Source organism: Hippopotamus amphibius, chromosome 1, assembly GCF_030028045.1.
Source record: "Hippopotamus amphibius kiboko isolate mHipAmp2 chromosome 1, mHipAmp2.hap2, whole genome shotgun sequence".
Taxonomy (NCBI): domain Eukaryota; kingdom Metazoa; phylum Chordata; class Mammalia; order Artiodactyla; family Hippopotamidae; genus Hippopotamus; species Hippopotamus amphibius.
The window spans coordinates 83,405,378-83,423,950 of NC_080186.1; the positions used below are offsets into that span (position 1 = coordinate 83,405,378).

The 18,573-nt window shown below is 39.1% G+C and overlaps 2 protein-coding genes across 2 annotated transcripts in view; one reads left to right on the top strand and one right to left on the bottom strand.

The window, feature by feature from the left end:
• ALG14 (ALG14 UDP-N-acetylglucosaminyltransferase subunit) overlaps positions 1 to 14,719 on the bottom strand; it is an 87,838-nt gene extending 73,119 nt beyond the window's left edge. The window contains exons 1-2 of the mRNA XM_057718201.1: positions 14,544 to 14,719; positions 10,227 to 10,378 (exon numbers count right to left, since the gene is read on the bottom strand). Coding sequence (XP_057574184.1) covers positions 10,227 to 10,378; positions 14,544 to 14,679 — 288 coding nt within the window. The 5' untranslated portion in view covers positions 14,680 to 14,719. The remainder of the gene's footprint in view (positions 1 to 10,226; positions 10,379 to 14,543) is intronic.
• Positions 14,720 to 14,884: 165 nt separating this feature from the next.
• The window catches only part of TLCD4 (TLC domain containing 4), a 114,856-nt gene continuing 111,167 nt past the window's right edge, over positions 14,885 to 18,573 (top strand). The window contains exon 1 of the mRNA XM_057718287.1: positions 14,885 to 15,016. The gene's annotated coding sequence lies outside the window, so the exon portion shown is untranslated. The remainder of the gene's footprint in view (positions 15,017 to 18,573) is intronic.

Below are 18,573 nucleotides of genomic sequence, written 5' to 3' on the forward strand. Positions count from 1 at the left end.
ATTAAAATACTGTAAGATATATAATGAAATATTATTTCACTGAATTGGAAAGAAAGGAAATCCCTATTTGCCAGAAACAAGAAGAAAATGAAACGGCAGCAGACAGCCTATGACACTGAGGTTTGGGGAGGAAGACATAATGATGCCAGAAGCCTAGAGCTGGAGTTTGAGTGCCCCCTCTGCCCACCGTTCTGGAGGAGAGGCCTACAGAGGAACAATAAATTGACAGTCGACATTTCCATGACAGTAACAGCTCCCCTATATCTGAAAGTTAGAGTGCTTTGGGCTCAGTCCTTAGTGGTCTTCTATTTCCTAACTACATTCAATCCCTGGGTGATCTCACAGTTTCTTGTTTTAAGGACTACCATTTAAACACAGGTGACTCCAAAATTCATATTCCAGACCAGCCTCCCTCCTCAACTTCCAGCTCATATCCAATTGCACAGTCAACATCCCTGCTTACAGACATGCCAAACTTAGCCCTCCTGCTCCCTCATGTAATCTTCCTCATGTAAATGAATGGCAACTCCATTTTCCTGGTAGCTCATGCCAAATATCTGGATGTCGTTCTCCATTCCTCATTTTTCTCTCCCACACCTGACACCTTATCTGCCAGGAAATTCTATTAGCTCTTCTTTCAAAGTATGTCCAGAATCTCACTACTTCCCATCACATCCACTGTTGCCATCCTGGTCCAAGCCATGTTGGTCTCTCACCAGAACGACTGCAATAGCCTCTAAACATCTTTCCTTGCTCTGCCCTTCTCCCTTTGAGTGTGTTCAGCAGCCAAAATTATCCTATTAAAATATAAGTCAGATAACATCACTCTCCTACCTAAAACCTCCCAATGGTTTCCCACATTACTCATGGAGGAAAAACAATCTAAGACTAAAAATGGACCAAAAGGTCTTAAGAAATCTGACTCCATTATCCCCACTTTGACCTCCATGACCTCATAACCTACTCAGCTTTCTCTCACTTACTGTGTGTGGCCACACAGATCTCCTTGCTATTCCATAAAGATGCCAGGCACAGCCGCACCTCAATGCCCTTCATTACAGTTATTGTTTCCTCTCCAAGAGTTCTCTTTCCTCAGTTTGCTTTACACCTCACCTCCCTCAAGTCTTTGTTCAAATGCCATCTTTCCTGGCCGCTCCACCCAAAACTGCAACCTCCCTTCATTTCTCCAATACTCTCTACTCCCTTTCCCTGCTCTATTGCTTTCTTTAACATTTATCACTAACATATTATACATTTTACTTAATTATCTTGCTTATTAGCCCCCCATTGGAATATAGGCACCGCAAGGGCAGAGATATTTGTATTTTATTCACTACTGCACCCAGTGGGAATTCAATAACACCCAGTGGGAATTCAATAAATATTGTTAAATAAATGAATGAATGTTAAATTCATAGTTATGAAGGAAAAAATTCAAACTAGAATTCTAAATGCAGAATACAGTCCAAGGAGGGCAAAACGAAAACATATTTTCAGGCAAACAAAAAACATGGAAAGAATAAATCACTTACAGACCTTCCATGAAAGAACTAATAAAATATTATTTCTGGAAGAAAGACATTGGCTCCAAAAGAAAGAAGTACTAAGAGTTCAGAAAGAAAATACTACATACGTCTAAATAAGTACTAACTGTATAAAACAATAATAGTAATAAGTAATTTAAGTGGAATAAAAACAAGGTAGAACCAAAACACTAAACAATAACATATAAGATGGGGGGAGGTGTGCACAGTTAAAACATTCTAAAAGCATTCTTTTTTTCTTCAGAAAGAGGCTGGAGATATCAAGTTTTTGACTTTCAGTTGAATATTCATGTTAACAGCTTAAGGAAAATCACTAAGATAAGAAAATAATTTCCATGCCAGGAGAAGGGGAAAAAGGAGGGCAATGAAAGCTCAATTAATCTGAACAGAAGACAGAAAAGGAAAAAAAATTCAAAGAAAAGTATGGTAAATAAAAAAGAACCAAATTAAATAGTAGAAATGGATCTAATATATTAGTAATCAAAATAAATGTACATGTACCAAACATGCTTGTTAAAAGACAATTACTCTCAGTTTTGAATTTTAAAACTGTAATTTATGTCACTTATAAAAGACATACTTAAAACATAAAGACACACAAAAGTCAAAAGAGATGGAAAAAGATATACCATGCAAACACTACAGCACAGATTACAAAAAATAGCAAGAGAATATTATGAAAATATTAATGCCAATACGTTTGCAAGGTTACCAAAATTAAACATGTTCCTAGAAAAATATCTTAGTTACAATGATGTAAAAAGAAACAGAAAGGCTGCAAAGTGCTATAACCATAACAAAAAGAACACATCAAGGACAGGTGGTGTTATAGACAAGTTATACAAAGCTTAAAATCATAAACCAAGAAGTAAATTGTCACTATTTGTGAATGACATGATATTGTTTATAGAAAATCCTAAAGACCCCACCAAAAAACTGTTAGAACTAACAGACACATTCAGTAAAGTTGCAGGATACAAAATCAATAGGCAAAAATCTACTGCATTTCTACACACTATTAACAAACTATCAGAAGGAGAAGTTAAGAAAACAATACCATTTACATCTGCATCAAAAAGAATAAAATACCTAGGAATAAATTTACCAAGGAGGTGCAAGACTTGTACACTGAAAACTATGACACTGATGAAAGAATTAAAGAAGACAGCTCATGGATTAGAAGAATTAATATTGTTAAAATGCATCACCAAACCAGCTTTATAAGAAATATTAAAGGAACTTCTTCATGCAAAAAAGAAAAGGACACAACTAGAAACATGAAAATGTGAACAAAAAAAGCTCATCAGTAGAGGCAAACATACAGTAAAGGTAGGAAATTATCCATGCACAAAGCAAGCAGGAAGGTTAAAGGACAAAAGTAGTAAAACCATCCATATCCACAATAAGCAGTTAAAGGATACACAAAACAATTATTTGTAAAATATGATCTCAAAAACAGTAATCATGAGGGAAGGAGCGTGCAAATGTAGAGTTGTTAAAATGCATTTGGAATTTAGGTATCAGCAACTTAAAACAATCATATATATATGTTTATACACACACACACACATAATCATAATCATACATATTACATACAAAAGAAAAAAGAATCCAAATCTAATACTAAAGATAGTCATCAAATCATAAGAGAACAAAAGAAGGAACAAGAAAGACCTACAAAAACAACCCCCAAATAATGAACAAAATGGCAATAAGAACATACATATCAATAATTACTTTAAATGTAAATGGACTAAATGCTCCAAAGACACAGAGTGGTTAAATGAATACAAAAACAAGACCCATATACATGCTGCCTACAAGAGACTCACTTCTGATCTAAAGACACACACAGACTGAAAATGACAGGATGGAAAAAGGTATTCCATGCAAATGGAAACCAAAAGAAGTTGGGATAGCAATACTTAGAGCAAACAAAATAGATTTTAAAATAAAGACCGTTACACGAAACAAAGAAGGACATTACATAATGATCAAGGGAGCCACCCAAGAAGAAGATATAATAAGTACATATGCACCCAACATGAGAACCTAAATACGTAAAGCAAACAGTAACAGACATGAAGGGAGAAATTGACAGTAACAATGATATTAAGGGACTTTAACACCCCACTCACATTAACGTACAGCTCATCCAGACAGAAGATCAGTAAGGAAACACTACCCTTAAATGACACAATAGATCTGATAGACTTAATACATGTATACAGAACATTCCATCCCAAAGCAGCAGAATACACATTCTTTTCAAGTGCACATGGAACATTTTCCAGGATATATTACATGGTTTGCCACAAAACAAGCCTTGGTAAATTTAAGAAAACTTGCATCACATCAAGCATCTTTTCTGACCACAATGCTGTGAGACTAAAAATCAACTACAAGGGAAAAAAAAAACCTGCAAAACACACAGACACGTGGAGGCTAAACACTACGCTACTGAGCAACCAATGAATCATTGAAGAAATCAAAGAGGAAATCAAAAATACCTGGAGACAAATGAAAATGAAAACACAATGATCCAAAATCTATGGGATACAGCAAAAGCAGTTCTAAGAGGGATGTTTATAGCAATACAAGCTTACCTAAGGAAACAAGAAAAATCTAAAATAAAAAATCTAAACCTTATACCTAAAGGAGCCAGAAAAAGAAAAGCAGACAAAACCCCAAGTTAGTAGATAACAGAAATCATAAAGATCAGAGCAGAAGTAAATGAAATAGAGACTAAAAAACGACAGAAAAGATCAATGAAAATAAAAGCCAGTTTCTTTGAAAAGATAAGCAAAATTGATGAAGTTTTAGCCAGACTCATTAAGAAGAAAGTGGGCCCAAATCAATAAAATCAGAAATAAAAAGGAAGTTACAGCCAACTCCACAGAAACACAAAGAGACTACTATGAACAACTACATGCCAGTAAAATGGACAACCTAGAATAAATGGACAAATTCCTAAAAATGCATAATCTTTTAAGACTGAATCAAGAAGAAATACAAATATGAACAGACCAATTACCAGTAATGAAACTGAATCAATAATAAAAAAAAAACTTCCCTCAAAACAAAAGTCCAGGACCAGAAGGCTTCACAGGTGAATTCCACAAACATTTAGAGATGAGTCAACAACTATCCTTCTCAAACTATTCCAAAAACTTGCAGAGGAAGGAACACTTCCAAACTCATTCTACAAAATCAGCATCACCCTGACACCAAAACCAGACAGAGATATCACACAAAAGAAAATTACAGGCCAATATCACTGATGAATAAAGATGCAAAAATCCTCAACAAAATACAAGCTAACCAAGTTCAATAATACGTTAAAAGAATCATACACATGATCAAGTGGGATTTATCCCAGGGATGCAAGGATTTTTAAACATCTGCAAATCAATAAATGTGATATACCACATTAACAAACTGAAGCATGGAAATCATACAGTCATCTCAATAGATGCAGAAAAAAACTTTCCATAAAATTCAACAACCATTTATGATTAAAAACTCTCCAGAAAGCGGACACAGAGAGAACATACTTCAACATAATAAAGGTGTATATGACCAGCCCACAGCTAAGATCACACTCAATGGTGAAGAGCTGAAAGCATTTTGTCTAAGATTAGGAACGAGACAAGAATGCCCACTCTCACCACTTTTACTCAACACAGTATTGGAAATCTTATCCACAGCCAGAGAAGGAAAATAAATAAAAGGAATCCAAATTGGAAAGGAAGAACTAAAACAGTCACTGTTTGTAGATGGTATGATACTATACATAAAAAATATCTTAAAGACACCACCAAAAATCTATCTACTAGAGCTCATCAATGTATCTGATAAAGTTGCAGGATACAAAATTAATAACAAAAATTTGCTGCATTTCTATATACTAACAACAAACTATCAGAAAGAAAAATTAAGGAAACAATCCCATTTACAATGGCATCAAAAAGAATAAAATACCTAGGAATAAACGTACCTAAGGAGGTAAAAGACCTGTACTCAGAAAATTATAAGACATGATGAAAGAAATTGAAGACAACACAGATGGAAAGATATACCATGTTCATAGACTGGAAGAACAAATAATCTTAAAATGCCCATGCTACCCAAGGCAATCTACAGGTTCAATGTAATCTCTATCAAAATACCAAAGGCATTTTTCACAGGACTAGAACAAATAATTTTAAAATTTGTATGGAAACACAAAAGGCTCCAAATAGCCAAAACAATCTTGAGAAAGAAGGACAGAGCTGGAGGAATCATGCTCCCTGACTTGAGATTACACCATGAAGCTAAAGAAATTAAAAGAGTATGGTACTGGCACAAAAACAGACACATAGATCAGTGGAACAGAACAGAGATCCCACAAATAAACCCATGCACTTATAGTCAATTAATCTAGGACAAAGGAGGCAAGAACACACAATGGAGAAAAGACAGTCTCTTAAATAACTGGTGCTGGGAAAACTGGACAGCTACATGTAAAAGAATGAAATTAGAACATTCTCTAACACCATGTAGAAAAAACAAATTCAAAATGGATTAAAGACTTAAATGTAAGACCAGAAACCATAAAACCCATAGAGGAAAACATCAGCAGAAGACTCCAACATAAATTGTAGCACTATTTTTTTGGATCTGTCTCCTAAAGCAAAGGGAACAAAAGCAAAAATAAACAAATGGAACCTAATTAAACGTAAAAGCTTTTGCACATCAAAAGAAACCATCAATAAAATGAAAAGACAACCTACTGAATGGGAGAAAATATTTGAAAATGATATGACCAATAAGGGGTTAATATCTAAAATATATAAACAGCTCATATAAATTAACATAAAAAAAAGCCCAACAACCTGATTAAAAAATGTGCAGAAGACCTGAATAGACATTTTTCCAAAGAAGACACTGGATGGCCAACAGGCACATCAAAAGATGCTCAGTATCGTTAATTATCAGGGAAATGCAAATCAAAACCACAATGAGATATCACCTCACACCTGTCAGAATAGCTATTATCAAAAAGAACACAAATAACAAACGTTGGCAAGAATGTGGAGAGACAAGAACCCTCATACACTACTGATGGGAGTGTACATTGGTGCAGCTACTGCAGAAAACAGTATGGAGGTTTCCCAAAAAACTAAAAATAGAACTACCATATGACGCACCAATTCCACTCCTGGATATATATCCAAAAAAACCAAACACACTAAGTCAAAAGGATACATACACCCCAATGTTCAAATGTACAAGTTAAAGTAGAAAGCTCAGATACAGACCTATAGATACACAGAAATTTGATCTAATGGTGGAAGCACTGAGGATCAGTGGGCAAAGGACTATTCAATAAACGGTGCTGGGCCAGTACTGGTGGCTACTCTATTAGACAGTGCAGGTCTAGAGTGTTCAGTATTTTTGGCTGACAAGGGCTCTGCAGCAAATGTATTGATTGCTATTGATTTCTTCAGTCAGACTCCTCCCCTCCCTAGTCTGGTGAGCTCCATGGAAGGTACAAAAGAGAGCTCCGTAGCTGTAGCGTAGAGAGAAACGAGTAAGTGGATTCCTCCCTTTATAAGGCTTGGTCAGAAGGTGTCTCTCTGCCTGCCTCCTCTCCCCCTAGGGTGGCTCACAGGGGTGGTTAGCACAAAGGACAGCAGTCATGTTCCTGCTACTGCCGTCAATGGCTCTTTTTGCATCTCTGTAGAAACTCTCCCCAGCTTTAGATTCGCCCGTGAGTAGACCCTCTCAGAAACGAGATAGTGTTTTTTCTCTAACAGGGGTTGCACTGCCCCAGCAGGAAATTAACTGATAGAGGAAGGAAGTCAAACAGAGATGTTTAGTCCTACAGTGTGGTGTCACTTTGATAATGAGAAAAAAATAATGGCACTTACAAAATCCAAAATCTTTGGCTTCCTTATTAAAGTGCATCAAATCCAACTTACTGGGTTCTAAAGCATCATGATCCACAGTACGTAACAATCTTCCAAATGTTTCACTAAACTATGATGTAATTCAGCAAACAAACAGTACATACAGTGATGAACCTGGAAGGAAATATTCATTACGTATGCTAAATTAAAACTGGAGCCCCCAAGCTGGATGCAGCTTCAGAAAGAAGAAAGCAACATGCATACTAATAATTGGGTAAAAACAAAGATAACCACTCCTTATGTTGAAAAACAATAAGAAATTTGTAATTGTTTGACCTTTATATTTTTTAAGTAATCTATGCCACTGCTAAATTATAAAACTTTTATATTCTTCTTGTGGGAAAATCACCATCATTTTCTCCGAATACTCTACCAATTCTAATATATACTCTAAGATAAGAGATTAAATGACATTTTAAGTCTCTGATGCCTTGGATAAGAATTTTCAAGGCATTCTGTTCACACTGAGTATTGTGAATTATAAAATACACAAAAGAGGCAGAGTGGCCTGTGCAGGAAAAGCACAGGCTTCGGAGAAGACACATTTAGGTAAGTCCCACATATCTGGCAGGACCTTGGCTGAGTTGTTGTCTCTGAGCCTCATTTATCTCATTTGTAAAATGAAGCTACTATCATCTGTTTCACACATTACTGAAAGGATCAACTACTGGCATACTCAACAGTCTCTATTTTCTCCTTCACACTTGCTAAAAGGAAAACATTTGCTTTGCTTTATGTCAAACAGACTTTTCCTGAAACAGTCCAGTGTGTGTATTTGTATAGGGATGAACAGTGTCCTCCAAAAATTCATGTCCACCTGGAACCTGTGAAAGTGACCTTATTTGGAAATAGGGTCTTGCAGATGTAATCAAGTTAAGATGAGGTGGTACTGGAATAGAGTGGGCCCTAAATCCAATCATTGGTGTCCTTACAAGAAAGGCTGTGAAGACAGAAACAGGAATGGTCCTGTGACAATGGAGGGAGAGCCGGAGTAATGCTGACACAAGCCAGGAAATGCCAGGGACTGCCGGCCACCATCAGAAGCTAGGGAGAGGTGAGGAAGGATGCCCCCCAGAGCCTCCAGAGAGAACACGGCCCTGCCAACACCTTAATCTTGGACTTCTAGCCTCCTGGACTGTGAGAGAATAAAAATAAGTTTCTGCTGCTTCAAGCCACCCTGTGTGTACTACTCTGTTACAGCAGCCCTAGGAAACTAATACAGTACCGAGTCCTGAAACAGAAATGAAGCATTTTGGCTCATCTCCCACAAAGAAAAAACGTTCCATATGTTTCACTATGGCTGGATAATACCCGGCGGATTCCTATCTTGTTTGATATGGATTTTCTAGGAACACATTTTAGTAGTGCATTAGTGAGGGGCCATGTTTACAAGTGACCAAAACATAACTAAAACTGGCTTTAACTTACTAAAAAGGTCAGTGGAGGATGTTATGTTAGTGCATCCTGATTTCTAAGAAAGATAAGAACCACCAAGACAGGACCCACATGGAAGCAGCTCTGGAGTCACTGAAGGTAGGACTCACCATCTGGTTTCCCATCCTGTTCTTCCTGTGTATTAACTTCACTCTTTTATCTAACTGCAGTCTGTCTTTAACCAGCAGGTGAAAACACGACTGCCAGCAGCTTCCAAGTTTTCTCTTTTACAAAGTTGAAGCCCCTGAAGAAAGACTACTTTCATTCTTTGGGTGCCCAAGTCCAAAAAGCCCAGAGGAACACTTTAAGTGGCCTGAGCTGGGTTGCCTGTCCACTCCTGAACTACCTGTTGGAGCCCCGTGGCCAGGCAGGTACCAGAGACAGGGATGGATGGAGACGATCTAATGAGGAACAGCTCTAGTTTCCTTCCCTGATAAACTAGTTTCACTTTTTTCAAATTACCCCAAATTCTGACTGTAATGCTAAAATGAAGTGAGCAAGCAGGAGCAGAAAAGTAATTTTAAGGGCAGAAACAGATATGACTGGAAGAATAATAAGTAGTAATAGATAAATCAAATTATCAATACACATAATACACTGATAAAGAACTTTAACAAAGAGCCAATAAGCACATGCGCTGGATGCTTTATGTAAGTATAAATAAAACAATTTTCACAGTTGGAATTACTGAAAAACAACTTTCTCTATTTAAAAGAATAGAAGAGAATTTAAGAAATCAAGCAACTGGACTTCCCTGGTGACACAGTGGTTAAGAATCCACCTGCCGATGCAGGGGACACCCTTTCGATCCCTGGTCTGGGAAGATCCCACATGCTGTGGAGCAACTAAGCCCGTGCACCACAACTACTAAGCCTGTGCTCTGGAGCCCGTGAGCCACAACTACTGAGCCCACGTGCCACAACTACTGAAGCCCGCATGCCTAGAGCCTGTGCTCCACAACAAGAGAAGCCACCGCAATGAGAAGCCCATGCACCACAACAAAGAGTGGCCCCCACTCACAACTAGAGAAAGCCCGTGCACAGCAGTGAAGACCCAACGCAGCAAAAAAATATTAAAACATTAAAAAAAAAAAAAGAAATCAAGCAACCATTTTTATTTAAAGATTTATCTTTAAAGAAGTTTTTATATTTGGGTAGTAAAAGAACTATATTTCATCAGCAATAAACATTTGACTGCATTGTGTGAGCAGGCCACTGAAGGGCCATGCGATTGTTTCAAGACAATTAAATTCAATATATAACCTGTAACTTTCTTAGACACAGAAAATATCACTTACCATAGCACTGCGATTTCTATTAGCTCGATTTAATTCAAAAGAATTTATTTTATGGGCACTCATTTCATCAGTGTCAGCAATGATATAATGTCTAGGAGAGTAAGCATCAGACAAGTTCTCAAGCAGCCTCAGGATCTCAGTGGTATGCCCACCTGGAAAAAAAATATTCGAAGGCCTGAGATTCAGAAACCCATAATGGACATATCCATCTGACTACATTATACTATGTTTCCTGTCTTTCTCAAAATACAGAAGGAATATTTGGAAATGATAATCTATACCTTGTACAAATACTACCTTTATATGGGGGAAGAGGATAATAATTGTATAAAAATAAAATCATTACCAGCAGTAGGTTGTACTACTGTACTAGCTGAGGAAGGTACAAAGAAGTATAAGACGGGTCCTGTTATCACGAAGCCTGGTGGGGAAGGAACAAGATACACAGATATACAAAGAGTGATGCAAGACAGCAAGAAAAATTAAAATGGGGTGGGGTGGGGGGACAAGCAAAAGGTTATGAAAAAAGCAATGCCCTAAGCATAGGGGAGATCCCTAGTAAAGGCTGAAATGAAAGGTAAAGCTAATGGACAGATGGGAGTAGGGAGGCCACTGGGTGGAGGTGGGATTATTAGGACAGGAGAAGGTGAGATCTGGGATGGGTGATCAAGGCATGGTGGGAACACTGGGAAGAAAGATAAGGGTGAAGTAAGATCAGGAAAGTAGGTTGGAAAATGGGAAGAGAGCTGCTGAAGTGACATCAGGGAGGTATGAGCACTGAGCCCCAGGGCTCAGATCTTCCTAAGGAAGATTTTGTTCAACAGCTCCTAATAGAGGTCTCAGTACGCTGCCAACCCTCAAATATTTACCAGCTTCACCCAACAACAGTGTATTCAATTTCTGAAATCATACAATCTCCAAAATTTTAATACCTTAATTTTAAAACCATGAATTTAAAAATCAACTGTGTTCACTGAATTTTCTTTCTGGGGGAAAAAACCCAAAAGGACATTTACCTATTACATTAACTATATACCAATTAAGCAAAGCAATTGAACTCTTTAATACGAACCCTATCATACCTATTTAATTTAATTGCACAATCCCCTGGCCTCAGCCAGGGTGACATCTTTAACATTCTCTGTGTTTATCTTATTTGTTACCTCTTCTTTGCTTCTGGTCACACTACAAAGCTCCCCTGGGTCACCTCTCTTATGTTGCAAGAAAGCTTTCAATAGCGATACAGTGAACATATAGGATAATCAAACAAATTATGCGTTTTCTCCAAATGCATATATTTTCTTATAGTAGTAATGGAAAGATTACTCTCTAGACCCCAGAATGAATTAGATATAGAAATAACGTCAGCATGGAGTAAGTATAACAGGAATTAGAATCATACTTTAACTTTACAACTTGCCACTCATCTTCTTATGTAAGGCAAGTAATTTACACATTTTATACTCATTTTAGCATTTTTGTTTTTAACTCTGAAAAGGTGTGGTGGTTTGCAAAGTAGGTACTTGTTTTCACAGATGCAACAATTAAGGATAAATCTGAATATACACAACATCTTCCACTGCAATTAAAACTTGATTTTACCTGCTTTAACAGTCTTTTTTTTTCTTCTTTAAAGGAAACCCTCACTGAATACATTCTTTGAAAATGTAACCTTTTTTTCTTTTAAGAACTTTTATTGAGATACCATTGGAACATCTACCCTTTTACTGAATAAAGTCATTAAAATTATCGTCTTTGTCTTCCATTTTACTCTTTTATTAAGACATCCTTTGGGAATGAAATCTCGGTTCTCTCTTAAAATATATCCAGAATCCAATCACTTCTCACCACCTTCTTTGCTAGCACCCTGCTCCAAGCCACATCACTCTCATGTGGATTATGACCTGGTCTGTCCCCCCCAATGCACTTGTCCATTCAAGTGTCCACTTGAGTCTATTCTCAACACAGCCTCTACAGTGATCCTACTAAAAAGAATTGATCAAATTATTTACCTCTGCTCAAAACCCTCCAAGGGCTCCCCTTCTCAAATGGAATAAAAGGCTTTTTGTAAGCTGACCCCTTATTGTTACCTCTTGGACTCCATCTGCTTCTCCCCTCCTTACTCAGTCTGCTCCAGTCACTCTGACCTCCTTGCTGTTGGGTATTTGTCATCTGCCCAGGGAGGCTTTCCCTGACAGTTGTGTTAAAAATGCAACTTCCTTTCTCTACTTCATAGTATTTATTGCTATATAACTGACTATGCAGTCCATTTATTTCTTTTGTTTGTCTCCCCTAACCCTTGCCCCAGTAGAAGGTAAACATCACCATAGCAGGGATTTTGTTCATTTTGTTACGGCTGTAACAATACAGTGCCTAGAATATAATAGCTACTCTCATTGAATGAATGAATGAATGAATGACAGTTCGATATTAAACCTAAAACTGCCTAAGGAGACTATACGGTGCTTCAAAGAAAAGTAGTAATTTTGATTGATATTCTTTGAATATAAATGATAGATTAATAATATTTTATGCTAAGATTAAACATTTTTTGTTATTCGAGATAAACATAGAAAATGCCTTCCCCATCTTCCCAAATTTGGGGCATGAACTATTAAATTATTTATCTGATTACAAGTCTTTCTTTGGTTTGGAGGAGTTTTTGAGGCCCTTGACCTCGCCATACCCTCAATGGTTTGAATGACAGAGGGCCCCACTTGCCAGACAAATTCTCCATTTTAGTTTTGGTTCCCACTCCACCAAATCTAATAGTGTCAAGTGAATGGCTCTAACATCCAACCATCTGTTCAAGCCAGAAACCTGGACATTATTTGTGAGCCCGCCTTTCCCTCATCCTCCACTTTCAATCCACAAGTCCAGTGATTTTAATGTTCTAAATCTCATTCAAATGCATATACTTTTCTCCATCCCCACACTCATCAACTCCAGTCAGGCTGTCATCATCTGTCATCTGAAATATTCAAAAGGCTCCTACTTGTCTCCCTGTCTCAGTCTTTGTCAAGACATTCTCTTGTCAACGCAAGCTGAATGATCTTTGTGAAAGCGCACATTCAACTGGGTCACAATGGGTAGTAGTGCCAATAGCTCTACAGAGCAGAGTTTAAAACACCCTTACGGATCTGCATGGGCTTACCTCCCCACATCCAACTCAGCGCAATAGTGCCCTCTCACCTTTGGTCATCCCAAGTGCTATGGCCTTCTTTTCACACCCTCCCAGCCCTCAAAGCACCAGCTCCCCCTTGTCTGGCTAATTCTTAGTCATTTTTCAAGCCTCAGTTTACACATTCCGTCTTCCAGGAAGCTTCCTGTCTCAAGTTCAGATAAAGTGGTGCCCAGCGTGAACTTCCATAGCAGTTTTTACTTCCCATGTTATAGCACTTATCTCATTGTGGCAACTACCCATTCTATTTTTCGTTTTCTGTTAGTTTTTCTATATTCTCCATTTCATTCGCTGCTGTGTCCAAACACCTTTCACACTGCTTGGGACATAGCACTCCAGTGCAAGTCATATTAGTCAGTTTTGTAATTTCCAGGGCTTAGCTTAGTGCTTGACCTCTCCTATGGCTCAAAATATATTAAGTGAATAAAATAATGAGTTACACGTGAACATAGGTTTAGACCACTTGCTAATACTTATATTATTTTATCTAGATGCAATCTCCTGGCATTTCTAAACGTACACAGTATGTACATGCACAGCTCTGTCAGAGCTGTCCATTTAAAGTTTAAGCGCCTACAGAGCTGGCCGACTCCCTTTATATTGTATTACCTGATTGCACAGGTGGTTGTTCATCCCCTGACACAGTATCCTGAAGTGTGTACTGTTCTCCCGATAGCAGGTAATTGTTTCTATCCTCGTGGATTTTGTATATATTTATAAACGTGACAATTCGCTTTGTCTCGTTTGTCATGTAGCATTCGTGATTCCTACATTAAATGCCAAATGCCTAGATTAACAACGCAAAACAGTTTTTATTCAGGGAAATCGCATGTTAACATCACAGAGAGGGCACTCTGTTCACTAATAATTTGCTGAAAAAATATACGCTACAGAGAAGCTTAATTACAGACAAGTGTAAGTTACTCGTTTGACATTAAAGACGCGGCCTGGGCACATCAACAACAGACCAGCGTTTTGCCCAGCCTGGGCTGATCCGCGCCAGTCACGCATAGAAACTACAAATCTCAGCATGCAACGCTGCACAAAGTCCTAGGGACCCTGCGAATAGCGCCGCGGTGGACTCTGGGGTTTGTAGTACCCAACCCGAACCCGCCAGTCACCACCTGGATACTCACCGGACCCAGCCACCACCAAGAGGCTGAGAGACCGCCGGGGCACAGCGGCGCGGGGACGCAGCACTGCCCATAGCCGCACGGCCAGCAGCACGGCCACCGCTCCTACAGCCGCCGCGAGGATAAGGGCGCCACCCATTCAAAGACAAGACGCATGCGTGCTCCCTGGCGGCGGCCGTAGGAGCGGTCAAAGTTCAAAACTACGGGCGCTGCGGAGACTCAAATTCGAAGTGCGAGCCTCTTGGTGGGCGGGCTTGCTTGCGGTGGGAGGAGTTCAGGGCCAGAGGCGGAAGCCCGGGGTCAGACCGCTCCGTTGGCGGCCCCACGGGATTCCGCGCAACTACAGCAGGTGCAAAAGCTGAAATTGGCGGATTAAAGCGCGGGAGGACTTTGGTTTCGGCTCGTGAGGTGGTCAGGCCAGCTGTGCGCCCTAAAGGATCCTCCAAGTTAGCAGGTGTTCCAGCTTTACCAACTTTGTGAGTTCCACCTGAGGCCAATGGCATACGGCGCCTTTTTTTTTTTTTTTTTTAATGCCAAGGGAAGTATTTTTTTTTGCACATGCACAGCTACTGAAAGTGCTTGCCAGTAAAAGGTACCTTGGCACAAAAAAATTGAATTTAGGGTTCTCATCCAAATCTCCTCTTTCCCAACACTCATATTTTTAACTTTTCTAGTCTTTTTCACAGATCTCAGTGTGACCATAGCTGAGGGTGATCACCTCAAGTTATGCCACGATCCTGAGTGGAGTGGAAGTTCAGTGGCTCAAGGTAGCGGGATAAAGAAGCGCCCTGTTCAGTTAATTTTACCACAAAGGCAACACCTTCCCCGGTCCCAGTTTTGCTTATTTTTATGTTTACTTAATTCACATTGTAGCAATATTAGAAATACTGAGATTAGAGAAGCTCCATCACCCCAAGTGTGATTTGCCTTCAGTCCAGTGGGCCTGTAGGTTAGATAGGATGAGTATACAGATGAGGAAACAAGTCCAGAAAGGTGAAACAGCTTGCTGAAATGAAATAGTGGCAAATCTAGATTTAGAAACTGGAAACCGTAACTCCTTCTGCTTAGGAGTTTACATTGTGAATTCGTTTGCTAAATTCAAACTTGCTTGATTTTCACACTTGCTTAGATCCTAGAATGTGTTTTTTAAAAAGCAGGCTCTCGGGTACAATATGGAGCTACTGAATCAGAATCTCCAGGGGAGAGGCCTGAGATCAGCTCATCTAACCAGTGTATCTATTTTTATCAGCAGTCAAGTTTGGGAAACATTTGGGGACTTAGCATCATTTTCTGGCTAATGGACCTCACAGCACTTCCTGTATTCTATCAAATCCTCTTAACCCTATATCCTCACAATAAGGTCACAAGGTGAATATTATTCCCCTCTTCACAGATAAAGAAAAGGATTCTATAAAAGTTAAATAGTTTGCCTAAGATTACTTAGCTAGTGGGGAATTCCCCGGCAGTCCAGTGGTTAGGACTCTGCGCTTACACTGCAGGGGGCACGGGTTCCACCCCTGGTTGGGGAACTAAGATCCCACATGCCTCCTGGTGCTAGTAAGTGGTAGAGAAATATTAAAATGTGGGCTTAGAAGTCAGTCCCTCTCAAATTTTGATAGAATCAGAATCCCTTGGGCTTACAAATACAAAGTTGTAAGTCCAGAGGTAGGGCCTCTGGCACAGTATGAAAAAGAGTTTAGAATATTACGAAGGATGTGGTTTTCTTTCATCTCCCCACTCTGCCATTCCGAGCAGTGGCTTCGACCTAAGACTCTCTCCCCTCATACTTAAAGACAGACATTAGTGGTCTAAGAAATTTACATCCAGGCAGGGCAGTCTCTAGATTTCAGGAGGTTATCTTGTCATTGGGTCTTTTTTTTAAATAAATAAATAAGTAAATAAATAAATTGGCTGTGTTGGGTCTTTGTTGCTCCACACGTGCTTTCTCTAGTTGTGGTGAGCTAGGGCTCAGGGGGGCTAGTCATCATTGTGGTGTGCGGGCTCCTCATTGTGGTGGCTTCTCTTGTTGTGGAGCACAGGGTCTAAGGCATGCAGGCTTCATTAGTTGCAACACACAGGCTCAATAGTTGTGGCTCACGGGCTCTAGAGCACAGGCTCAATAGTTGTCGCACACTGGCTTAGTTGCTCTGTGGCATGTGGGATCTTCCTGGAGCAGGGATTGAACTCATGTCCCCTGTCTTGGCAGGAGGATTCTTAACCACTGCACCACCTAGGAAGTCCTTTTTTTTTTTTTTTTTGGCTCTTTATTGGAATGTAATAGCTTTACACTCTTGTACCAGTTTTTGAGGTAAACCAAAGTGAATCAGCTGTATTTATACCTATATCCCCACATCCCCTCCGTCCCGCGACTCCCCCGCACCCTCCCTGTCCCGGCCCTCTAAGGCATCACCCATCATCGAGTTGATCTCCCTTTGTTATACAGCAACTTCCTACTGGCTATCTATTTACAGTTGGTAGTATATATATGTCTATGCTACTCTCTGACTTCATCCCAGCTTCTCCTTCGCCCCCCACCCCCCCAACCTCGTGTCCTCCAGTCCTTTCTTTGCATTTGCATCTTTATTCTTGTCTAGTCACTGGGTTCATCAGTACCTTTTTTTTTTTTTTTTTAGATTTCGTATATATGAGTTAGCATACAATATTTGTTTTTCTCTTTATGGCTCACTTCACTCTGTATGACAGTCTCTAGGTCTATCCACCTCATTACATATAGCTCCATTTCATTGCTTTGTATAGTTGAGTAATATTCCATTGTATATATATGTCACATCTTCTTTATCCATTCATCTGTTGATGGGCATTTAGGTTGCTTCCATGTCCTGGCTATTGTAAATAGTGCCGCAATAAACATTACGATATATGTTTCTTTCTGGATTATGGTTTTCTCTGGGTATATGCCCAGTAGTGGGATTAATGGATCATATGGTAGTTCTATTTTTAGTTTTTTAAGGAACCTTTCCATAGTGGCTGTACCAACTTACGTTCCCACCAACAGTGCAGGAGAGTTCCCTTTTCTCCACACCCTCTCCAACATTTGTTGTTTCTAGATTTTTTGATGATGGCCATTCTGACTGGTATGAGGTGATACCTCATGGTGGCTTTGACTTGCATTTCTCTGATGATTAGTGATGTTGAGCATCTTTTCATGTGTTTGTATGTCTTCTTTGGAGAAATGTCTATTTAGGTCTTCCGCCCATCTGTGGTTTGGGTTATTTGCTTTTTTGGTATTAAGCTGCATGAGCTGCTTGTATATTTTGCAGATTAATCCTTTGTCCGTTGCTTCATTGGCAAGTATTTTCTCCCATTCTGAGGGTCGTCTTCTTGTCTTATTTATGGTTTCTTTTGCTGTGCAAAAGCTTTTAAGTTTCATTAGGTCCCATTTGCTTATTCTTGATTTTATTTCCATTATTCTAGGAGGTGGGTCAAAAAGGATCTTTCTTTGATGAAAGTCATAGAGTGTTCTGCCTTTGTTTTCCTCTAAGAGTTTTATAGTGTCTGGCCTTACATTTAGGTCTTTAAACCATTTTGAGTTTATTTTTGTGTATGGTGTTAGGAAGTGTTCTAATTTCATTCTTTTACATGTTGCTGTCCAATTTTCCCAGCACCAATTATTGAAGAGGCTGTCTTTTTTCCATTGTATATTCGTGCCTCCTTTGTCAAAGATAAGTTGCCCACATGTGCATGGGTTTACCTCTGGGTTCTCTATTCTGTTCCATTGGTCTACATTTCTGTTTTTGTGCCAGTACCATACTGTCTTGATCACTGTGGCCCTGTAGTATAGTTTGAAGTCAGGAAGCCTGATTCCACCAACTCCATTTTTCCTTCACAGGATTGCTTTGGCTATTTGGGGTCTTTTGCATTTCCATACAAATCATAAGATTTCTTGTTCTAGTTCTGTGAAAAATGCCATTGGTAATATGATAGGGATTGTGTTGAATCTATAAATTGCTTTGGGTAGTAAACTCATTTTCACAATGTTGATTCTTCCAATCCAAGAACATGGTATGTCCCT